Source organism: Guillardia theta (assembly GCF_000315625.1).
Source record: "Guillardia theta CCMP2712 unplaced genomic scaffold GUITHscaffold_98, whole genome shotgun sequence".
NCBI classification, from domain to species: domain Eukaryota; class Cryptophyceae; order Pyrenomonadales; family Geminigeraceae; genus Guillardia; species Guillardia theta.
Window position 1 is genome coordinate 114,549 of NW_005434576.1, and position 22,574 is coordinate 137,122.

The following is a 22,574-nucleotide window of genomic DNA, read 5'->3' on the forward strand; positions in this document are numbered from 1 at the left end:
ACTCCCTTTAGGTGTGATAAGGCTAGGGGTGGGGGGTTCACTCCTCAAGTAGGGGTGGTAGCAGGTACGGTTTATACTGGTAGAAACCATAAAACCGGTACAGGGTCCATGTCATGAGGGGGTAGTAGGGTAGTACATATATGGTATTTTGAGGGTGGGGTAGGGCCACCCCTGCTTTCCAATTGCATAGAAAACGTGGGGTGGAGACGAACGATCAGTACAGAACTGGCTTCCATTTGAAAACGATTATTTATAACTATCTATACATTTCAAATTTACTATCATATTTACAAACTTTGATGGACATGCCTGAAAACTGGAGAAAGGAGGAGGCCTACTATGGGTCGCATAATCTTTTCATTCGAATTATGAAAATTTCAAATTTGAGAAAAGAATTTCTAGAATAATTGAAGGCAAAGTGGTCGACAGTTGGGAACGGAAACCAGGACAATGCACATCAGCGGCGCCGTGTGAGGAACGAGACAGAGGAAGAGGAGGAAGGAAGAGGAGAAGAGACAGCAGAATTTCTATGGAGAGAAGGGAGGAGGGAGGAGAGGCTAGTCAGCTCGACCATGACAAGGAGCGTTTGTGAGAGGTGTTGTTGTCTGTACATCTGAGGTTAAAGAGAAGCAGTGATGTGAGAGACGAGGAGGAGTTTATTACGTGTAAGCGAGATAACAAAGGCAGCAAGATGAAGTTATTCTAAGAATTTGTTTCAATCCTTCCATAAAATGATTGTGATTTTTCAGGGTTTCATGTGATTGCACCTCAACGTGGGTCTTTTCGCAATGACGATGAATCATTCTGGTCCTCGAACAGCGGGAAACAAAAGTCTCGTCTCGTACAGATCAGGTCAAGTCATTTCTCTTGCATGCTTGAAAGACCTGCCGGCTGATCCATCTACATCAGGATATGGCATCGTGGGATACGCAGGCTACACGCCTTCGTCGGAGTGCATCCCTATACCAGTCAAAACGGGACCGAGCACATTTGAAGGTGCTGCATGGTGAGAGGAAAAGCATCCTGACTGTCTCTCAGAACGGATGGAGATCAAGGAAGCGAATCAAACCTACACCAAGGAATACTTGAATAATGGGGGATACAGCAGCTTGTACGGGAGTACTCTAGGGCTGATCAAACCGCTGGCGGACAATTCCAATGAGGTGCCCGAGGAGCAGGCAGGGTGGGGTTATGCCTGTTGACCTTGACTTGAGCATCATGTGACTGCGTGGTCCTTGCAGCGAGAGTGTTCGATCAGAAGCAGCTGACGAGCGAGAATTCCAATCCAAACCGTTCTTGGCATCCTCATTGTACTTGAACGACTTCAAAGTTCATCAGAAACCTCAGCGGATAGGTGGGGTTGTATGATCGTGCCTCAGACGCTGATGAGACCTGTCGTAGCGCTGATGGGAGTCAAAAGATATTCTGCACAAGGGACAACGTATTCAGACTCCTTCGAGCTTGCAGCCGACTTGAAGTACGGACAGAACTGGCTCGAGGAGAAGAGCCTCAGGCCCAAGACCTACGTCAAGTCAGTTGTCTTGTGTGTCTGATGTGACATTCTTTCTGCTAACTTCACGATGCCCTTCATGTAGTGAGAAGCCGAAATGGAGAGACGTCGACCTGAAGCCAAGGCCGATGAGCAGTCAGTACATGAATGACTTCGCCATGAAATCGGGAGAGATCATGAAGCAGCCTGGAGGTGAATGGCCGTCGATCTGTCTCTTCTGATGCTTCTCCCAGACATCTGCGACAAAGCGAGCAGCAAGGAGCTTTTCCAGGGCACCACCAAGTTCTTCCGATTAGTCCCCAACTACTACGGGTTCATTCCCGCCTCAGAGGCGAATCAGCATGCCCTTTCTCAGGTGAGACAGCCGAAGGTCTTCGACGAGCTTGACGGCCCTTTGACAGGTCAGCCGCATGGACCTCAAGCCCGACTCAAAGAAGTTCCGCCTCTTCACCCTCCAGCAATATTCTCTCAACGTTCCTGGATGTGCCAAGTTCCGCCCCAGCACAGCGTACAACTTGTCACGGTTGCATCAGGATATTCCCAGTGCGGCGTGAGCATGTTCTTCCTCCCTCATCTGAAGTTTTCGGCAGCCACAAGTTTGTCAACGAAGTCCGTGGGCGATTTCTTGTCATCGCCATCAGCCGAGGAGATGCTAAAGAGTACGAGCACGAGGTAACGACTAAGTCAGTGAGGAAATATCGCTCAACTGCTGCAGGAACAAAGGCATCCTCGGTTTTTTCCAGAGTGGAGAAGTTAGCCAGAGCTCGAACGGCATCCACAACGCACAGGGGTTCTACAAGCTCCTCCGTCCATACGAGGGTCTTCCTCGGGTTATGTGGCCTTCGTCGAGATCGGAGTCAGGGTGAGAGATGTTCTGGTAAATGACAAGGCTTCTTTGACTTCATCTTTCTTGTTCTCTCTACAGCTATCGATTCTCCAAGGTATGAGGCACGCCAATGGAAGACGTCATCGGAGACTCATTTCTCCAGCCATTGAGATGTTTCCTAAAGCAGCAAGTCATCATGAATCAGTCAAGAATCTCAAGAAGAATGTAGAGCATGAAAGTTGTTACCCTCAGGAAATTAATGAATTGCTTGTTCTGATCTTGTGAAATAGACTTGCCATGAATAGTTAGCAGCATTCGTGTTGACAGAGTTGCAATTACTTCCATCAGATAGGCGAGCACATCCTTAGAGAGGTGCTTCTTTACTGTGTTCAGGATCGCGTCCTGCGAGCGAGAGCGAAATCATCAGATTAGCGCGAGACGAGAATCGAGCAAGCATCAACGCTGCAGCGGCTCTTACTTGCACTGGTGGGTTCAAATCCACAAAGTGCTTCAAGGTCGTCGTTTCAAGCTGAGAAGTCGTGAGGGAAGGGGAAAAACTCACAGCAGACAAGTCGTCACCTCGTCGTCATCTGCTTCTCGCTCCGTTCTTCCAACAACGGGGAGTCAGTACCTGAGAGCAACTCCCCAGGGCTTTCACCTTAAGTTGCTGTACACGGAGTAGAGACCATTGGTCGTCCCATGCAGGTTTACAACATGACCTGCGGGATTGATTCCAAGAGCAGCGCCAACTATGCGTATGCCTTCCGCCGAGAAGAAAAGTTCCAAGAGAAGGGGCTGCCGAATAGTCAGTGTTTGACTAGTAGACCGAGAAGAGGTGACCAGGTCTTTCCCTTTCCTCTCAATGGCTAGCAACAGAGAGACTCCGAATTCTTCCTCCTTGTCGTCTTCTTCATCGTCCTCGAAATCGTCATCCTCTTCATCGATTTCGTCCATGTCCACTATAGACTGAGAGCAACACAGGATCAGCCAAACCACACAAGCCCAATGAGAAATCAGATTACCGTCGAGGATGTCAAGATAATGAATGAAAACTCTCCCTCTGTTTTGGTCAACACATAATACAAAGCTTCTCCAGGGGACAAGTACTTGTCCATATCCAGTCTGCTCCATCCCGCAGGTACTGTGAGATCCCTGAATTTATGCTTGAGGAGAACGGAATGTTGGAGGGCCAACATCCGAGACAGAGAAAGCTTCGCAGGAGCAGGCGCCTTTGGTTTTGGTTTCGACTTGCTCATCATCCTCTTCTGCAAAAAGTTGATGCTCCTACCGTTGCCCTGGTGCTGACGAGCTTGACTCGTGGCAGATTGCGGGAGGAATGGGGAGGGTGCGAAGCATAGCTTGTGGGAGCAGGTATAGGAAGGAGGGGCTGGAGTGTTCGAGAGAAGGGGGAGGAGAGGAGAGAGACGGGCGCCCTGCTGACTTCCTACCGCAACGCGCGCTGCTCTGCCGAGCAGCCGCAGCATGGCACGCGGGGCCATAGTAAATGAGGAGTATTAAATCAAAAAGGTTTATAAGAAAACTACCAATTATCAATATTTAATAAATTTATATGATGAAATCAATATAGTGCACCTGCATACTACTATGTTAATCCCTGTAGATCAGTAGTGAGCAACTCAGTAATGAAAAATATTTTGTACCGAAGTTATTAATTAAAATTCCACAGGAAAGCTGGCTTCACACCGGTGGTAGAATATAAGATGAAAAGGGAGAGATGGGGGTAGGGGTCGATCACATTGCGACCCGCCTCTCTCTCCCATTTGTAAGAGACCCAGCTGGTTGGAGGAGGAGGAGGGACCCAGCTGGTTGGAGGAGGAGGAGGGCGAGGAGGAGGGGGAGGGGGAGGGGGAGGAGGGGGGGGGGGGAGGGGAGGAGGTGGAGGGGCACGACATTACATAGAAAAGAAATGCCTCGACATTACATAGATTTTACATCACAACTCGGGATGAGCACGAGTAGCCTATCCTTTGATGCAGATGACGGGTCTGAGCTTCACGCACTTCCTTGAGATGCCAGCTGCATGGCACGTCTCGATGACCTGCCTGCCATTGAGCGGCCAAGACAACGTCGAAGATCTCTCACCTCGCTAACATCCTTGTAGCTTTGTGGCGCCTCCTCCGCTACCAACTTCTTGGTCGCGACCCTCGCTGTACATCCTCGATCCTGGCAGGCAGATCTTCAGCCCTCGTAGCACAGTTGTGGAGTTGAGGTCACCTCCACCTCCTTCAAAACAGCCCTGGAGTCAAGGCTTCGCATCGCTGCCTCCAACTCTCAGGTCGTTTGCAGGCTTCAAGCAACCAGACAGCACCTTGTGATCGGCTCATCGCTCTTCCAGCTCCATGGCAGGTCGAGCCGAACGTGCTCTCCATGGCCTTGGCCGTCCCCGTGAGGACGTAGCTGCACGTTCCCATGGAGCCACCGACGAGGACGGGTTGTCCGATGCTCCGATACTTGTCACAGATCTCTGGAGATCCAGGGCCGAAGGCCCTCGTCGCCCCTGCAGGAGGCGATGACAAGAAGGAGAGAAGCTTCGGTCAACCAACCTTTGCGGTGCACCAGGACCTTCTTTTTGACTCCATCCACCATGTGCTCCTGCGTGCCAAGCACGTGATTCGAAGCCGGTCCTCTAGGCGAAGAGAAAGTTCGGCGGAGACCTGGGGCGGGGGGTAGGAGAGGGGGTTGGGGTTGGCAGGATCGAGAGAGTTCAAGAGGACGAGACAGGGAAGAGACAAACACTAAGATGGTATCGATTCTTACCTCAACCTTCGCAATGTTGTGGGATACATCGTAAACTGTGCTCATTCCGAGTTCCTTCTCGTCCCTCTCAAAGATTGTTGCGAAGCTTTGCCGGACAGCTTTTGCCATCAGACATCGATTGACAAACGCGAAATTCGCTGCTGCTCGCATGGCAGCAAGGTACTTCTGTCCCTCCTTGGACTGAAAATACATCAAACAGCATTTCAGAGCTGTAGACACGATAAGGAACAAACTACCTTGATACGACAGCAAGCCAACTGCCTGTCTACTACCGAGATCCCCTAAGCGTAAAGGTCAAGGGAAGCAGCCATGGGGTGGGCAGATTGAGTCACTTGTTGCTTCATAACCTTCTCTGCCTCGGCCACGGCATCCGTACAGACCTTGAGGCATTTCAACAAACGAACAGATTGAGAAGCTGCAGCTACCTGATGCCCAAGACCTCTGCTTCCACTATGCAGCATGATACAAACAGTGCCAAGTTTGAGACCCATCGCGGAAGCTGCTTCTTCATCGTATACTTCCTCCACCACTTGAACCTCTGCGTAGTGATTGCCGGAACCTGCAAACATACCCGATGGTAAGAGTCAAATGCAGAACCTTCGCTTTGCACACCAAGTGACCCGCATTGATTTCTTCCTCGCGCTTTCGCACGGTCACTCACAGCATCTGGGTCTGCGCCTTCGAAAGATCCTCTCTCTTCGACCCTGTCATTCATGATAATCACTCCCGAACTCATCAAACTTGTTTCCTTGCTTACACTTCCCGATCTTCCGGCCAACACAAATTCCTCTCCTCAGCCCACGCCATTCCTCGCCGGAGGATATCATCAAGCTCCTGTGCATACAGACTCAACTCCCTCCAAGCTCTCCGTGTTGCTGAAACCTTGCCGTCCGCTTGACCCAACACACTTCCTTCACCCTGCGATGCAGTGAATGTCACAACAGTAGCGCAGGACTGGCGCATGGAAACTCACAACTCCCACTGGGATGTTCTTGAAGAGGAGATCTGCAAGCCGATTCTTCAATGCAGCATCACCTATCACATCGCGCTCGTGAAGGTTTGTACGCAGCAACCGAACCCCGCAGTTGATATCGAAGCCGACACCGCCTGCAAGAGATTGAGATGTGTGGACGTTTATCTGCTGCCAACCTGGAGAGACGACAGAATCATCATCATCCATGTCAACAGCCGCGACATTTCCTATCGCAAATCCATATCCGCTATGGATGTCGGGCATGCCTATAGAGCTCGACACCACTCCAGGTAGCGTTGCTACGTTGGAAAGCTGCTGGATGGCGGACAGAAAGCCTCCCTTGCTCCCATTTGCCTGGTTCTCAAGCATCTCCTTCAACACCTGCTTCAAGAGAGGCTTGTTGGCATAGAAACTCGCACTCGATCTCATCCCCTCAATGTGTCCTTTGGGTATCGTAAATAGCTGGTTGCCGTCCCATTGGATGTACGGCGCCGACTTGAGCATGCTCTCGATGCTGGTATCGTCGATCTCAATACTTTTCCTTGCACGATCATCACTCAATCCACCTCCCCGCAGATGCCAGTTTCCTCTTTTCGACATTTTCTCTTCATCCTGGTTATTGGCGCGGGCTTTGGGTTTCCTCGAGAACAAGTTGCTAAGTAGCCTTGCTGGATATTTGTACAACCAGGCCTCTCCAACAGCAATCTTCTTCCTTATCGTGCTAAGAATTTGCATTCCTCCTCTCTCCGTGCCCTTGCTCTCCCTCGAACTTCGCCATAGCCCTCCTCCTCTCAGACGGAGCGGCTCGGCTCCTAATGCACCCAGGCTCCCGTAAGAGGCTGTGCATGTGTGAGAGGCAGGAGCGGAGCCGTGGGAACAGCAGACGACGGCAGAGAGCGCAAGGAGGAAGAGGAAGAGAAGGCTGGAGCATGGCGAGGATGGCCGGTGGCGGCGCCTGTGGGCGCCTGGTAGGATAGCCATGATGTGCCTGTTAGCTGGAATTTCAATGTTCATACAGTAATTTCATACCACCCCACCGTTTGTAAGCTTTCATATCTGTCAGAAACGGGAGTCGATACAATAATTTCAAATATCATTTCCTTGATTTCAAATTTTACAACTCAATTTAAACTTTACTCAAATACCCAGAACTTCGTACGAACGAAGGTGAGTGGGAAAGGGTGGGGTATCTATTTTGTTTCGGAGGGGTGGGGTAAATGAGGGGCTCCTGGGCGGGGGAAATGCGGAAGTGCGAAAAGAGTAGCGGTGATAGTGTGAGCAAGTAGGAGGAGAGAGCTGGTAGAGAAGGAGGAGAGAGTTGGTAGAGAAGAAGCATAAGGTTTGTTCGTTCTCAGCCTGAAAGAGAGGAGAACGCTCTCCATCCACTCCTCGACCACACTCGTTGCCCTCCCTGCGCATCGGGAATTTTGAGTTGGAAGTTTTTTTAGCCGAGCAGGAGGATGGGCATCAAGGGACTGCGACAGGCCGTAGCGGCACACATGAGGGAGGGACATGTCAAGGAGATTGCCGGCAAGACTGTGGTGTGCGATGGACACGCATGGCTGCACAAGGCGGCGTTTGGATGCGCTTTTGACATTGCCATGGGCAAACCGACTGACAAGTACATCGAGTACTGCATGCACCTTGTGAACATGCTCAAGTTCTATGGCGTCACCCCCATTATCGTGTTGGACGGGCGTTCTCTTCCCGGAAAGGCTCGCGTCAACAGCGAGCGAAATGCAAGGAGGGAGAGCCAGCGGGCGCTGGGCATGGAGCTGCTGCGCCGCGGGGATCGTTCAGGAGCCTTGAAGTGCTTGCAGCAGTCCATCCATGTGACGGCAGAGATGGCACATGCGTTCCATGCGCGCCTGCAGAGCGAGAAAGTGACATGCATCGTGTCGCCGTACGAGGCCGATGCACAGATGTCGTACATGGTGAGAAAGGGGATGGCTCAGGCTGTGATCTCGGAGGACAGCGACATGGTTCCCTTTGGGGTTGACATGATACTCTACAAGATGGACACGAGCGGGAGCTGCTGCATCTTCGAGAACAAGCCTCTCGGGGAGGGGAACAAGAAGTCAATGGACGTCAGCAAGCTGAGCGGAGACGCGAGGATCCATATGTGTATCCTTGCTGGGTGCGACTATCTACAGAGCATCCCAGGGATTGGCATCCAGAAGGCCTACGGGCTGATCAGGGAGCACGGGGACGGAAAAAAGGCGATAGAGGCTCTGAGAAAGCATCCCAAGATGAAGGAGAAGGTACCGGATGGGTACGAGGACGCGTTCGAGCGAGCGGAGAAGCTTTTCAAACACCAGTGGGTCTACGATATGGAGGAGAGGAAGTTGGTCAACATGACGCAAGTCCCGGAGGATCACGACGCTGCGCAGCTCGAGGAGATTATCGGGCAGAGGATGTCTGACGAGGACGCGTACAAGGTGTGCGAGGCAGGGACCCATCACCACAAGACCCTCCAGCCCTTCTCCTCCTCCTCCTCCTCCACCAATACCACCTCGACCTCCTCTTCTTCCTCCAACAAACACGCTGCCCCCTCATCCTCTACCACTTCCTCTCTGTCCTCCTTCTTCAAACCTGCAGGGACAGCAGGGAAAGAATCTAGTGCTGCCAACGGGGGGCAGATGAAGGAGCAGGGAAGGGCTCAAAACGTTTCCTCCAAGGCAACAGGAAAGAAGAATACCTCCTCTCCTCCGAAACTCTTCAGACCCAAAACGCCGAACGCAGGAACAAATTCAACCTCCTTCTCCTCCGAGCTGCTGGCGATCATGCCAGACAAGCTTGACGATCCCCCGAGCAGCCTTGCGCAGGAGGATGGGCAAGCAGAGCTGCCTGAGGCTGATGATGACGTGGATCGTTCGAAATTTGAAGGAGCGGAGGAGGAGAATATGGAAAAGATGGAAACGGAGGAGTACAGCCATCAGGATATGGACCAGGAGGATGGGGAGGAGGAAGGAACCAAGAAGGCTCAAGAGGGTGCAAAGGAGCAGGAGCAGGAGCAGGAGCAGGAGCAGGAGCAGGAGCAGGAGCAGGAGCAGGAGCAGGAGCAGGAGGAAGTCAAGGAGCAGGAGCAGGAGAAGGAGAGGGAGAAGGAAGAACCCGTGGAGGCTTCGCTGGAGCATGGGGAGATGGAGGTGGATGTGATCGACCTCCTGCACTGCGAGGAGGTGAAGCGAGTGAAGCAAAAGGGAAGGCGATCTCCCTTGCAGAAAAGAACGGGAACAGGGTCGAGCAAGAAGATTTCGACACCTCCTACCGTCAGGAAACGGCAGGACGTGCTGAAGAACTTGTTCGCCAGGCCTGGCCAGCGGGACAAGGCGGAGGAGGGGAAGGCGGAGCAGAAGGAACAGAAAGGAGAAGCAAACACGGGAGGACAAGAGAAGAGTGTAGGGGACGACAGCGAAGTTACCTGCCGCGACAAGGAGGAGGCAGCAGTGGTTAGGATGAAGCCTTTGCATGCAAGGGCGGACAAAAGGACTGCAAGCAGGCCCGCGGCTGAGAGGTCGAGGAAGAAGCTCAGGAAGGAGGTGAAGGTGACGAGTGGGAAGGGACCCATGGACGCCTTCCTGGTCGCCATGAACAAGTGAAGACAGCGCTTGTCAACAATGAATATCTTACAGACTGAATCATCACAATACCTTCTCCTCCCCTCTTACTCCTTCCTCTTTCCTTTCTCCTGCTCCTCCCTCCACCCCTACTCTTGCTCCTGCTCCTGCTCCTGCTCTTTCTCGTCGAAGCTGAACCAGTTAAACACCCTTGGCCTTTCCCCCTCCTCCTGATGCTTCAAGAGGTCTCGTCCTGCCCTGTCCTTCATGGCCACTTGAAGCTCGCTTCGTTGAGCACGACGTCTTCCGCAGTTAGAAATCTCAACACGTAGGGCGTGCCAGGTGCAGCTCGCAGCATCAAGTTTGCCTGCAATCTTCGTCATCCTCCTCCTCCTCCTCCTCCTCCTCCTCCTCCTCCTCCCTATCATCATCATCATCATCTTCACCACCACCATCCTCCTCCTCTATCCTCTTCTATCTCGACCTTCCTCTACCTCCCCTCCGCTCTTTTCCCGCTCCTCCTCTCGCAACTCACATGCTTGTTGCGATTCAATGTGATAGTCTGCTTCCCCGACGATCGCACGTTCTGATTCTCTCCGATCTTGATGCTCCCTTGGGGCTCGGCGAGAGACGCTCCCTTCCTGTACAGACCGATCCACATGCCGCTCGAGGCTGCCGCTGCGGGCTGAACGTCCCACTCCACGTCCACCTGCAACTTCAGAGTCAAATCGCTCTCGAGGACCTTCAATGTCTTTCGCCTTCCTTCTCCTTCCTCCCCCTGGGTTGCGATCCCTGAACTCACCTCCCTGCGCCCCCTCCACGCTAACCATATTCATCTGCTCCTCTCCTACTCTCCGCTCTATCCCCACTCCCTCCTCCTGCTCCTGCGCCTCCCTGCCATCACCTCGAGCAACTTGGCATTGTAGCGATAGGCGTATTTCATGGAAACAGAGCCCACAACAACCTCAGCCGTCGCCTGCACCTTTCCGAGTGCCACCATGCCTGCAAGAAGGTTTCAGGAGGAGGAGTGCAAGAAATGTGTGAGAGAGAGCAGGCTGGGTGAAGGAGGGGAGGCCAGGACGAGGAAAGAGAGCAGAACAAGAAGAGAGGAGAGGAGGGAGGGAGGGAGGGAGGGAGGGAGGGAGGGAAGGAGGGAGAGAGGTGGGAGGGAGAGAGGTGGCAAGACCTAGAGTGTACGTTGCCGATGGGATACCCGAGACGTCCAACGTCACGATCCCTTCCCGCTGACCCTCAACTGTCCCGAGCTTGTACCACGAGTCTCGCTGCTCGTTTTGGAAGAGACCGAACTCCTGAGAAGCAATGAGACCAGATGAGGGCAAGAAAGGAGACGAAGACGGAGGAGCAGAAAGGAGAGGAGGGTGAGGAGGAAGGGGGTTCTGGAGGACTTGGAGGGGGAAGGGGAGGAGGGGAGGAGTAGACGGAGAAGGAGTAGGCGAAGGAGGAGAGGAGGAGGAGAAGGACAAACCTTGGAAGAAGGCGGGTTCGAGTCCTGCTCGAGAGGCATGCTAAACTCAGCCCTCAAAGTGCTGAAGCACAGGTGGGGAGCGACTAGCCGGACGGGCTGGGGTGTTGTGACGGTCTTGGCCGCCTCCTCTGCCTGCTGATTGTGCTTTGCCCGCAGCTTCTTCGCCTCTTCCTCGTCTTGCCATCGCTGAGCAAAACGTGTCCTCGATTCGGCAATGAACTGAGCCGACAGAAGGTCAGCACTTCTACAACAGGAGGAGGAGGACAGAGGGGGGAGAAGAGGGTGGTGGTGGTGGTGGTGGTGGTGGTGGTGGTGGTGGTGGTGGTGGTGGTGGTGGAGGAGGAGGCCACCTTCTTCTTCGCGTCCTCCGCTGCCGGCTCTACGGCGCTGCATCGCTCCACCACCACCACGTCCGGCCACAGGCGCTGCAGAGGGAGCTGATATCCCCTGCTGACCCCGAACTCGTTGCTTCCCAGGTACTTGGCATAGTACACCGCAAACTCCCCAGCTGGAAGAGGAGGCAGGGACAAGACCCCGGTGGAGGCGCAGGTGGACCCAGCAGCCCAGGAGCTCTTTCCCCCGCAGATGTGGAGGGGGTCCGACGCAGCTGCAGCCCACCCTCCTGCTGGGGTCCAGGGCGTGACGTCCTTGCGGAAGACCTTGGAGAGTGTGAGGCGAGGGAGAGCGAGGAAGAAGACGAAGAAGGGAGAGGGGAGAGCAAAACAGATGAGGAGTGATGGCGGCAAGACGAGGACGGGGAAGAAAGTGAACGGGACGAGGAGAGGAGGACGAGGAGAAGGAAGTTGGAACAAGCATAAAGGTTCCGCATCACCTGGACGTATCCACCAGGTACAAACTTCGCCTCCTCCTCCTGCAACGACCACGAGATGAAGGGTCTCTGCTCCGTTTTGCCCGTCTGCGTGCAGACAACGTTGGAACCGACCACGATCTTGTTCTCGCAGAGAGGGCCGAAGTGACCAGGACGGCACACGCAGGAGCACGTCCGAGGGTCGAGCTTTCCTCCCTCGCTGCATTTGAGGGAGCAAACACTGCAAGTGTCTCCCGTCCACTCCCCCTGGCAGCGGCAGCGGCAGCGCTTGTCCAGCTCAGCCCCGTTAGAGCAAACTTTAGACCCGCAGATCGAGGGCTTCTGGGGAGTGATGAACCACACGCTGTCATGCCAGAGAGGAGGAGAAGGAGGGGGAAGGGGAGGAGGAGGAGGAGGAGGAGGAGGAGGAGGAGGAGGAGAAGGAAGGGAATAGAAGAGGAAGCAAATGACAAGGAGGATTCAACAAGAGCAGAAGGATAAGAGGAAGAGGAGAAGAACGTCAGAAGAAGCAAGTCAACTGCCCTCCACCCTCTTACCCGAGGCTCTCAATTCCGCACTCGTCGACTCCCCTCTTGATCTTGAACCTTCCCTTGTCCCCCCATTTCTCTGACCAGGAGTTCTGAAGGAGCCAGTAGTCCTGCCCTGTCTCCTTATCCGTCCCCCACCCCACCATCATCACGGCATGACCCCCAGTCTTCCCTTGCGCGAGCGCCTCCTTGCTCGCCGAGTACACCCCACCCGTGTACGCCATGAAGTCCGAGTACACCCAGAACGCGGCGAAGACGGGCCCGTTGCTCAGAATCTCCGACTGGATCTGGCGGACGTTGTCTTGGATGACGCCGAGTGAAGAGGCCTTCACTGAGTAGTCCGGGCCGAGACTGCAGACGTCCGAGCAGGCTGGCCCTCCTCCTCCGACATCCTTGGCAAGATAGGGCATGCACCATCCGGGAACACGGCCGCTGGTGTACATCTGAGAGTAGCGACAAGTTAAGAGGAGGCAGAAGAGCGAACCGAGGGAGGGCATGAGGAGGAGGAAAGCCGGAGGAGGAGAGAGAGCCGGTGGTGGTGATAGTATTGGAGGAGAGTACGAGACTTCACCTGTTCGAAGGTATCGATCGCATTCCCGCCGCTGCATCCATCATTTGAATTGCAAGAAACCTGCTTTCATGTCAAACTGACATCGCGCCTTCTCAACTTCCTCACAATCTGCTGGGGACTCAGATCGATGTTGAACTGTCCTCCTGTCTGAGCACACAGGCGAGCCTGGAATCCGACTTCAGAGAAGCAGAAGAGACAGAAAAAGGAGAAAGAGAAGAAAAAGAGTGAAAACGAGGAAGAGGATGGGAGGAACGACGTCGAGGGACACAAGAGGAGGAAGACGATAACGATGATCATGATTATGATGAGTACGAATAGGAGGGGGAGGAGAAGAGTTAGTGACCGAGTAGACTGCAGCAGCAGCGAAGGCATAACACGACCCGCAGCTCTTCTGGTCCTTGGGAGTGAAGGCCTTGCAGCTTGAGAACCTCTCTGAAGCGTCGTACTCATCTACAGCCATACGTCAACTGGCGTCCCAAGTCTGCAAGCCCGAGGGAAACCTGGAATGACTTCGAGCAGCAGCATCGTTGTCTGTTTCCTGATGCGCAGAACCTCGGACGCATTCGGAGGCTTGTACCCCAGGCTCGTCGGCTGTCGATCTTTGTATGCTGCCGGCCATGCGATCCCGTTGTTGGACCAGCTTGCGTTGTTCGGCCAGACCAGGTCCTGACCCCAATTGAGATTACCTGAGATCCACTGTGTCAAAACAGAGGAGATACATAGTTGTCGATGATGAGAAGGACAAGGAAGAAGCGTGGGGGTAGCGGAGGATACAGGAAGAGGAGAGGGAGGGGAGGGGAGGGGAGAAGGAAGAGCACCATTGGAGGATGGCTGGGACGGAGGAGGTGACGAGGAGGGAGGAGCCTGCGGTCTTGGGATGTTCTCTGGTTGATTCCTGGGCCATTCGATCTCATTCACATTGGAACCAGCAGCCGACTGGTTGCCTTGACAGGGGGATGGGTGCACTGATCTTATCTTGAACATGCCGAGAAGCTCTGGGATTTGGTCCTTGTGCCTCGTCGATGCTGGGACACGATCCTTGAAGGCTGGCAAGCGAACAACAGAGAGCGAGTAGATGTACTTGTCCTCCACGAGCAGCGCCATCTTCATTCTGAAAGTTTTCATCAGTGTCCCATTGCAACCGTAATGGTTGGAAAGGAAGCTGGGCGGGGAGGGGAGGTTGGCAAGGTGGAATTTGGTGGTGGAGGAAAGGGTTTGCAGCTCATGACAACGGATGTGAACAGGGTCAGGAACGGTCGAGCAGCTTCACCTGTAACCGCCATCGATGATCCTTGCTTGGGCCGAGGTAATCTTGTAGTAAGAGTATCCTCGCATACCGCAGAGAGCTCTGTCCTGATTGATGCGGGCGAAGCAATACTCTCCTCCCTGCACAGCTTCATCGCTGTTCGTATCGAGGACTCTGATCCCATCGAGGAGCGGATAGTCAGCCTCCTCCTCATTCACCTCAGTCGGAACGCCAGGGGTCTCCTGAGTCCAGTCCTTGACCCACATGGGGAGGAGCTCGCTTCCTCGTCGAGTGTCAGCGCGATCGTCTCTCATCCCAAGTCCGACCATGGCCACTGCAACTGCCGCCATTGAGAGACCGATGAGGAGGAGGGCAGCCTGCCGCCTCCTACCCCTCTGACCTTGAACATCAACAGGTGCCACAAGCTCCCTCCCCTCCCTTGTCCTCCCTCCTTCCATCCTTGACGACGATCGAGCACTCACTTCAGTCTGCTCCTCCTGGTCTTGTCCTCTTGTCTCTCCTTCACTTCCTCTCGCCCTTCCTCCCCTTCTCCCTCACCACAGCAAAACCCAATCTGCCATGGCGCCAGAAATAGGAGGGTGCGAGGGGGGACGAGGGGTTTTGTGGGGATTGCGGGGGGATGTGGGTACCGCTATTTCGGGCATGGCGGGCAGAGCAAGGTGGGCAGCTACATGGTTGGCGCTGGCAGCGCTGGCGGCAATGGTGGTTCTGATAGCGCAAGGAGACGGTGAAGGAAGGGAGAAGGTGAGCCCGTCCCTCCTGCTCCTGCTCCTGCTCTCCTCCCTCCCTCCCTTCCGTGTTCCGCCATCCCTTCGTTTCACCCTCCTTCCGCTCGGCAGCCTCTTGCGGCGTCTTGATCGCTCGTTTTCTCAGGGCTCCAGTCTGGCCGAGTACGACAAGTTTGGTATCCCAAAGGATGAAGCTGTTGACTCGCCCATCGACCACAAGCTACACCTCGAGAAGCAACTGCTGCAAACCGTAACTGAGCTCGGGAACGTTGACGGTTGTGCTGACATGTCGGTGTAGATCAAGGGTCTCCAGCAAAGGGTTGACGGCCTCTCGTCCGAGATGGAGAAGATCAAGGAATCTTCAGTGGGTAGCTCGCACAGCAAGGAAGGCGCGATGAAGCGCCTCTTGCACAAGCATCAAACACTGGAGAAGGATCGGTACGCGCCGGTAGTGGTTCCTGAGGAGAAGGAGAATGCGAGGAGACAGGAGGAGGAGCCGGCGCAAGGCGAGCAGGAGCAGATGGAGCAGGACCACCAGGAAGCAGCTGTCGAGGACAGACATGCGCCCAACCGTCAGCATGTTCGAGCGCAGGTTGCAAGGGAGCCGGTCATGTCGGTTGAGGGGCAGAGAGAAATGGACGAGATGATCGGCATGCAGATCGGGAAGGCGATCAGTCGAGCAGTGGCAGGAACTCTCAAGGAGGAGATCCACCACGTCCTCGTCTCCGAGTTGTCCAGAGAGAAGGCGGCGAAGGCTTCAAAGCATGTACCTGCGAAGCAGCAGCGCAACAACCAGCAGGTCGCCGCCAAAAGAAGCGCACCAAAGGAAGCCTATCCAGCAGCCACGTCGCCGCCTGTGAAAGTTGGTCATCCAGTCGAGGCCAAGAAGGCAGCAGCTGCTGTGGGAGCAGGAGGAGCTCGCAAGGTCGCAGCCTCGCAGGAGGAACCTGCTGCTGCAAATGCACAAGACCCGAGGAAGGAGCTCGACGAGCTTCAATCCAAGGTGGAGACGTTGGCAGCAATGGAACGAGAGGCGCTGGACAACCTCCCGCAGGTCATGATGATGATGATGAGGAGGGGGAGGAGAAGGACAAGGAGTTGAGGGGATGGTGGTGGTGGTGGTGGAGGAGGAGGAGGAGGAAGAGGACGGGAAGAGAAATTTCGATGATAGCGAGGAGAGCGATGCTTTCAGCCAGCTGAATTCTTCGCAGGTAGAGAACAAGGAGGCTCTTGCCCGCTCCTCCATCGCCAGCACCCTTCAGTCCCTGAGGATAGCCAAGGACAGGTTAGCTTCCTGCTGGGGAGGAGCGGCGAGGCTGACGGAGGAGCAGGAGCGTGTTGGCGCAGCGAGCTGTGGATGACGATAAAGTGACATCGAACATGCAGCAGCTCAAGTTCGATCAGATGACCGCACAGCGCGCGACTGAGATCGAGGATGCGGTAAGAGGATGGAGAGAGCGGGATAGTGGATGGAGAGAACGGGGTGAGGGGGGTCGAAGGGAGACGGAGAGAGGAGGGAGGTGATGGAGGAGAGGAGGAAGGTGGTGGAGCTGACGTGACGGGCAGGTGAAGAGGGAGTTGCAGAAGGAGCTTCATCGGCAGGCGGAGCTGAAGCTGGAGGCAGAGAGAGGCCCGCTGCTCGCTCGGCGACTGCACCTGGCCAGGAAGGAGCTGAGGGAGGAGAAGGATAAGATGAAGAGATGGTCGGAGGAGCAGGAGGCGCAGAAGCTGGAGGAGAACATGAACTTTGCAGCCTGAGGAGGAGGAGAGCTGGGTGTTCACTTGATATTGTTTGTCTTGTTTCTCTGTCTCGTCCCTTTTCCTTCCGCTTGCTCCCTCTCACTTATCTGTAATCCTTTTCTTCTTCTCTTCTCCTCTCTTCCCTTCTGTCTCTCTATCTCTTTCTGTCTTTCTTTAAACTTTTTTAAAAAATTGCTTATCATCCCGCCTTCCCGCATATCGCGAGCTGATGGAGGAACTGAAGAGCAGGAGGCGAGAAGGTGAGAAGGGTGAAAGCACCATGAGATTAGGAACGATGCAGAAATCGTGGATTCGAGTGCATATGGAAGGTGGATGAAGTGGAGGAGGAGGAGGAAGAGGAGGAGGAAGAGACAAACAGTGTCAGTTCCGCAAGGAAGAGAGGAATATCGACCTGATCGGGGCTAATCATGTCCGTCGTTCCATAGCAACTGGAAACTCCAACCTGAAGCAGGAAGTAAGGGAGGACGGAGAGAGCAGGCGAAGCAAGGAGAGGAGGCGGAGGCGGAGGGAGGGGGGAGTAGGGGATGCGAGAAGTAGGAGGGAGGAGGGGGAGAGGGAAGGAGAATCACCTGGTCCAGCGCCTTCCGTATGTCCATCATCTCAACGAAATTGCCACCGCCGTTGACGAAGACCATGGCATGCGTGACATCCGCGAGGGCATCACTGACTGAAGTCAGCAGGAGGTGGAGGGGAGTGGAGAGCAGGGAGGAGGGATGAAAGTGAGTAAGTGAGAGAGCAGGGAGGAAGGGAGAGAGAGCAGGGAGGAAGGGGGAGAGAGCAGGGGAGAGATCAAGGGAGAGAAGGAGCCGGGGAGAACGAGAAGGGGGAGGGAGGCAGGAGAGGAGAAAATGCGGGAAATACCAAATCCTCATCTCATGGAAAGGATCGAAGGAGACGAAATTTCGGGAGATTTCTGCCTCTACGGAGGAGGGAAGTTTTTCATCCCCTCTCCCCTTTGCGCCTCCTCTCTCCATTCTCTCCTGCAGCGCATCTTGAAGCTGGATGACGAGCTGCCGTACCATCCTTGCCAGCGAGCTCTGCGCCGCGTCAGCAACTTGCTTCCTCCTGCTCCTGCTCCTGCTCCTGCTCCTGCTCCTGCTCCTGCTCCCCTCCTGTTCCTGCTCCTGCTCCTGCTCCCCTCCTGCTCCCGATTACCTGCACGTTTGCTGTCCCCGCCAGACTCAACCTTTCCGTGCTTGCCGACAAGATCCCTGCGACATGTCAAAGAGACAAAGCGAAACTTGTTGGCAGAAGAATGAGGAAAGGAGAACGAGTACAGAATGGGAAGAGAAGAGATGGTGAAGGAAGAAAGGGGATGGGAGGAGGGGGAGGAGGAGGAGGAGGAGGAGGAGGAGGAGGAGGAGGAGGAGGAGGAGCATACCTGCTACCATGCCTTTGGGACGGCCAAAGTCAAGGTTCGCATCCATTTTCTTGAGGTGCAGGAGGTGACTGAAAACACTCGTGTCGCTCCCTCCCGCCCTGCCGCGTTTCTCCGTCAGCGGCTGGGAAGAGATGGGAGGAGCTAAAGAGAAGTAGGGGGGGGGGGGGAGGGACAAGGAGCTGAGAGGAGGGAGGAGGGAGGGGAGGACGGAGTTTGTGAGGACGAGGCAGGAATAAACGAAGAATTCACTGAGAGATGAGAAAGAGGCGGGTTGGCCGCACGAGCGACGAAGAGCGAAAGGGAGAAAATGAAGGAGATGGCAGTGCAGGACGTAGAGGAGGAGGGGGAGGGTATGGAAGACCTGGGAGGGGAGTAAAGGGGAGTGGAGAGGGAGGGAGGAGGAATGACAAAGATAGGGAAGGAAGGGGAGGGAGGGGAGAAAAGGAGTCAGGGAGGAATCACCTGACGTATTTGAAGAGCTCTTGGAGGAGTTCGTCCTCTAAGGAGCAGCACATGTAGAGGATGAGAAAGAGCCTCATCCTGTCGTTGGCCGTGCAGGAAATTTTGACGCGATCCTCCTCCGGCACCTGGATCTTGTAGCCGGACAGGAGATCTTCGATGGCTGGACGCGCTTCAGAGGAGAGGATGGAGCTGAGGATGAGGGGTAGAGGGGGATTGGGGGAAGGAGGGAAAGAGGAGTTGGGGGAAAGTAGGAAGAGGAGGAGAAGAACGACGAAAGTTAGAGGAGAGGTGGTGGCGGTAGTGGATGGAGATAGGGCATAAGGAGTGGGAAGAGGGAGAGAGAGAGCAGGTCAACCGTCGATGTTGGGAGCGTGAGGTTTCGACAGGATTTTCGATTCGACTTCGTAGAAGTCATCTAGCCCCCTCTTCTCAATCTCCTGCTCCTCCAATCAGCATCATCACCGCATTAGGGTATCTTGCTACTGCCCCACTCCTCCTCTTCCTTCATTCCTTCCTCCTCCTTCCTACGTCATAACCCCTGCGAGTCCTTCTTGTTTCTTCTCCCTAGCCTTCTCCTCCCCTTCCTCCCTCGCCTCCTCCTCCCCTTCCTCCCTCGCCTCCTTCTCCCCTCCCTCCCTCCCCTCCCTCCCTCCTCCCTCTTGCCTCCTGCTCCTTCGTCTGACCCCCATGCTTCATACCTCCGCAAGGTTCGTGACTATCTTCATGTGAGCATCTAGAATACGACCGCGAAAGGCTCTGCACAGAAGGAGTCAGCAAATCTTCTTCCTCTCCTCCAACCGATTCCCCCATCCTCTGATCCTCCCCTCAACTTTTTCAATGTCCCTTCTTTCAACCTCCTCCTCTTGTTCCCCTTTGCCCCCGTCCTCCTCAAATCCTGCTTGTATCTTCCTCCAGCCGTCTTTCTCTCCCACTACCTCTTCATCCCGTCCTCTGTGCAAGTCGTTCCATTGTCCCACCTTCCCCTCTCCTCCTCGCCTCTCACTTACTGTTTCAATTCTGCTCTGAGAGGAGACTCGGGATCCACCTCCTCGTCCTGTTTGAACAATTTTTGAGGAAAAGCTGGGGGAGAGGGCAAGCTGGAGGAGGGGCGAGTGAAGAGAGGAAGAAGGAGAGCGGAGAGAAAGAGCAGGAGCAGGAGGAGAGCAGGAGCAGGAGGAACAGGAGCAGGAGAGCAGCAGCAGGAGGAGGAGCAGCAGTAGTAGAACCAGGGGCAGGAGGGCAAAGGGGAGAGTACTTTATCAAAGGACAGCCGGTCCTGCAGATCCTTCACCACGTTGGGGATGGTATCGTTGAGGTTCTTACACCAGAAATTATCCTCCTTGCCTGTAGCTGTGTGAGACTTTTGATGACGTGGCAGCGGGAAATGAGAAGAGAGAGCAAACGATACAAAGGCAACGAATTCAAGGCGGGAGACGATCAGTCAGACAGATGGAGGAGGAGCAGGAGCAGCAGAAATCAGAGCAGAGCAGAAGTAGGTGGAGACAAGGAAGTAGTAGTAGTAGGAGTAGTAGGAGGAGGAGGAGTAGGAGTAGGAGGAGGAGGAGTAGGAGGAGGAGGAGTAGGAGGTGGTGGAAGAGGAAAGGAATAGCGGGACAGGAGAGGGAGTAGGAGCATAAGGAAAGGGAAGGTCATAACGTACTCAAGGGCCAGAAGAAGTGCTTAGGAGAAGTGCTGTTTGAAGATTGCTCTATAACCCCACCTCATGTCAGTGAGCATTATCAACAAAAGTGCCGGAAACACATCTTCTTGAAGTTTGCAAGACATCGCTCCCCTCTCCTTAGCCCTGATGGCCTCCACCATGAACTTTTGTCATCTTTCTCCTCCTCCTCCTTATCGTCGTCGTCGTGGTCGTCCCATCCTCCTCCTCCTCCTCCTCCTCCTCCTCATCATCATCATCATCATCACCATCTGAGTTGGACCATTGCAATCGTTTCAATGATGTCGTACTTCACCTTGTTTCGTCGGGATGGCAACCGTGTTGACATGTATACCAAGACAGTCATGGATCAGCGGTCTGTATTCGCAATGATGATGCAGCATGATCGGAAAATCGACAATCTGCAAACAGTCTTACATCCCATCATCCATCATCACAGACAAGAAGCGTGTCGTGCAATGTCCAGAGATCAGAGAAAGACAGCTATCACATCTCCTCACCCGGTCTGCGATCACAAGGATGGGACGAGGGGTCTCATCTATCTCAGGGTTCTCCCCGTCCTTTGTGGGCTCGAACGAGTAGATATGCCTCCCGAGCTGCTCATTGATCTTCGCCCTCAACCTCTCTGCGACCCTGATTGCCCACATGCTGCGATGTTGCGTTTCAAGTTTGTTTGTTCGGTCGGAGATGCAAGGATTGGTTGCAGAGAAAACACGATCAGCAAGATTGAAAGGGAGAGGCAACCTCCAATCTCTCGTACCTCTTCTGCGCGAAGATCACTGGCTTCAGGTTGCAAGTGATCAGAACGTTAAGAAGTCCTTCAGAGATTTGCTGCAAACTCCGTCTTCAGGCGCAAACATCGCAGGACAGGTTCTGGATACCTCTACCATGTCATGGTAATCGCCTTTCTTATGACACATATGCAGGTTAGAGTAGCAATCTCTCAAGCCCAGCTCGAACATGTCGTCGTCTGCAAGTGAGCTCTTCCTTCAGTAAATTGTACACTTGTGAACAGGATTGCAATCAAGACCGAGAGAGATGAAGTCTATCGGAAGAGTGATACACGAGCTGAGAGTTGCCTTGAGAGCATCTTCCGGAAACTCCTGAGCAACCAGCCTGTCACCTTCGGGACTAAGAACGTGTCGTTTGAGAAGAAGAAATCCACGAGGAGAAAGTGCTACAATCGTCGTCTTCATCATCGTCCCATCATCATCATCATCAACAACGTCGTCGTCGTCGTCGTCGTCGTCGTCGTCGTCATTCGTGAAGATAACAAAAGACAACAGAACGATCATATTTAAAGTTCGGATCATTTACAAGCAATGTGTAGCAAGTGGCACGACAAATACAATTGCAAGCATGTCAACAGCAACAATCATGCAAACCTTGAAAATGTCATGCACTCTCGATGGATTATGCGGCCCTGACAGGTGTAGGTAATAAGATGTATATTGGTTTCTAAGGAAACTCTGCATGATCTGCTCGATCTGATCAGAGGACGAAAACATCAAGAATTCTTCATCAAGGGTCTTACAGCTTTGGCTGTGTGATTGTTCAATCGGCAGAACATCATCACCGGCACGTCCAGACTACCTTCACCCTCATTGATATGTTGGTGATTCACCACTCCGTGCAGCACTGGAAATCTCACAAGTCAACCCGACGGCAGCGAATCGGAGGGAAGTCAAGGGGATCACTTAAATCAAAAGGTCTGATAGCCATCGACAACACGTCTCTCCAGTGCTCGTCGTACTCTATCATGCGGAGAGCTCCGATTTCTGTCGTCGGTCAACGGGAGGGATGCGTTGCTAGTGATCAGGGCTTACTCATCGAGGAGTTGTAAGGTTTGACTCGACTGAGGACTTGTTCCAAGACTGAAGCTTGCTTCTTGACGAGAGACTGAGGAAGAGGAGGAGGAGGAGTATGTGAATGGGGAGGAGGAGGATGTGGAGGAGGAGAAGGGGGAGGAGAGTGAGATTCTCCTCTCCATCTCGAGCAAACAAGGAATCCTTACGTATGGCAACGACGACGCATGCACTCCTTGCACTTGCACCGCTTCCCCTTGGCCGCTACCGCCTCGAAGGCGAAGCCAAAGATCGCCTCGATGCAGATTTCCCACAGACGTCACACCTGGCAACACCTCGTCATGTGACGATGCAGGTGTACCACGGCCGGTCTCACATCCAATGGAAGGCAGCAGAAGGGCAAGGGTTGCCAGTCCCATGTGCATGACAGTC

General features: G+C 54.0%; 7 protein-coding genes across 7 annotated transcripts; 3 read left to right on the forward strand and 4 right to left on the reverse strand.

The window, feature by feature from the left end:
* Nucleotides 1-788: 788 nt before the first annotated feature.
* On the forward strand, nucleotides 789-2,457 carry GUITHDRAFT_116624 (hypothetical protein; the record flags this gene model as incomplete). Its single annotated transcript, XM_005824134.1, has 11 exons — nucleotides 789-852; nucleotides 910-996; nucleotides 1,039-1,183; nucleotides 1,242-1,354; nucleotides 1,402-1,543; nucleotides 1,596-1,702; nucleotides 1,744-1,865; nucleotides 1,912-2,060; nucleotides 2,101-2,197; nucleotides 2,254-2,372; nucleotides 2,436-2,457. The coding sequence occupies 11 exons, from the start codon at nucleotides 789-791 to the stop codon at nucleotides 2,455-2,457; spliced, it is 1,167 nt and encodes a 388-aa protein (XP_005824191.1).
* Nucleotides 2,458-2,487: 30 nt separating this feature from the next.
* On the reverse strand, nucleotides 2,488-3,290 carry GUITHDRAFT_116625 (hypothetical protein; the record flags this gene model as incomplete). Its single annotated transcript, XM_005824135.1, has 6 exons — nucleotides 2,488-2,514; nucleotides 2,583-2,738; nucleotides 2,815-2,865; nucleotides 2,916-2,943; nucleotides 2,995-3,131; nucleotides 3,177-3,290. The coding sequence occupies 6 exons, from the start codon at nucleotides 3,288-3,290 to the stop codon at nucleotides 2,488-2,490; spliced, it is 513 nt and encodes a 170-aa protein (XP_005824192.1).
* Nucleotides 3,291-4,317: 1,027 nt separating this feature from the next.
* On the reverse strand, nucleotides 4,318-7,068 carry GUITHDRAFT_145168 (3'-phosphate RNA ligase RtcB; the record flags this gene model as incomplete). The annotated part of the gene is made up of 14 exons (XM_005824176.1): nucleotides 4,318-4,395; nucleotides 4,440-4,520; nucleotides 4,572-4,615; nucleotides 4,666-4,854; nucleotides 4,901-4,949; nucleotides 5,115-5,294; nucleotides 5,351-5,395; nucleotides 5,462-5,494; nucleotides 5,540-5,673; nucleotides 5,712-5,818; nucleotides 5,872-6,032; nucleotides 6,088-6,119; nucleotides 6,150-6,221; nucleotides 6,264-7,068. 14 exons carry the CDS (start codon nucleotides 7,066-7,068, stop codon nucleotides 4,318-4,320), a joined length of 2,010 nt encoding a protein of 669 aa, XP_005824233.1.
* Nucleotides 7,069-7,547: 479 nt separating this feature from the next.
* On the forward strand, nucleotides 7,548-8,462 carry GUITHDRAFT_40221 (hypothetical protein; the record flags this gene model as incomplete). Its single annotated transcript, XM_005824136.1, has 1 exon — nucleotides 7,548-8,462. A coding segment is annotated over one exon (915 nt), but the record flags the coding sequence as incomplete, so codon positions are not given.
* A 4,032-nt stretch (nucleotides 8,463-12,494) lies between these two features.
* GUITHDRAFT_78289 (hypothetical protein) lies at nucleotides 12,495-13,520 on the reverse strand (the record flags this gene model as incomplete). The annotated part of the gene is made up of 4 exons (XM_005824137.1): nucleotides 12,495-12,932; nucleotides 13,061-13,120; nucleotides 13,166-13,225; nucleotides 13,404-13,520. The coding sequence occupies 4 exons, from the start codon at nucleotides 13,518-13,520 to the stop codon at nucleotides 12,495-12,497; spliced, it is 675 nt and encodes a 224-aa protein (XP_005824194.1).
* A 1,892-nt stretch (nucleotides 13,521-15,412) lies between these two features.
* Nucleotides 15,413-17,002, forward strand: GUITHDRAFT_155022 (hypothetical protein). Its single transcript, XM_005824138.1, has 4 exons — nucleotides 15,413-16,109; nucleotides 16,267-16,340; nucleotides 16,387-16,495; nucleotides 16,622-17,002. Exons 1-4 carry the CDS (start codon nucleotides 15,450-15,452, stop codon nucleotides 16,811-16,813), a joined length of 1,035 nt encoding a protein of 344 aa, XP_005824195.1. The 5' UTR covers nucleotides 15,413-15,449; the 3' UTR covers nucleotides 16,814-17,002.
* Nucleotides 16,995-21,650, reverse strand: SLY1B (Sec1 family domain-containing protein 1B; the record flags this gene model as incomplete). The annotated part of the gene is made up of 16 exons (XM_005824175.1): nucleotides 16,995-17,033; nucleotides 17,208-17,258; nucleotides 17,386-17,479; nucleotides 17,678-17,853; nucleotides 17,972-18,027; nucleotides 18,198-18,295; nucleotides 18,660-18,819; nucleotides 19,015-19,096; nucleotides 19,358-19,415; nucleotides 19,667-19,713; nucleotides 19,951-20,003; nucleotides 20,633-20,738; nucleotides 20,838-20,970; nucleotides 21,098-21,168; nucleotides 21,219-21,307; nucleotides 21,368-21,650. The coding sequence occupies 16 exons, from the start codon at nucleotides 21,648-21,650 to the stop codon at nucleotides 16,995-16,997; spliced, it is 1,596 nt and encodes a 531-aa protein (XP_005824232.1).
* Nucleotides 21,651-22,574: the final 924 nt, after the last annotated feature.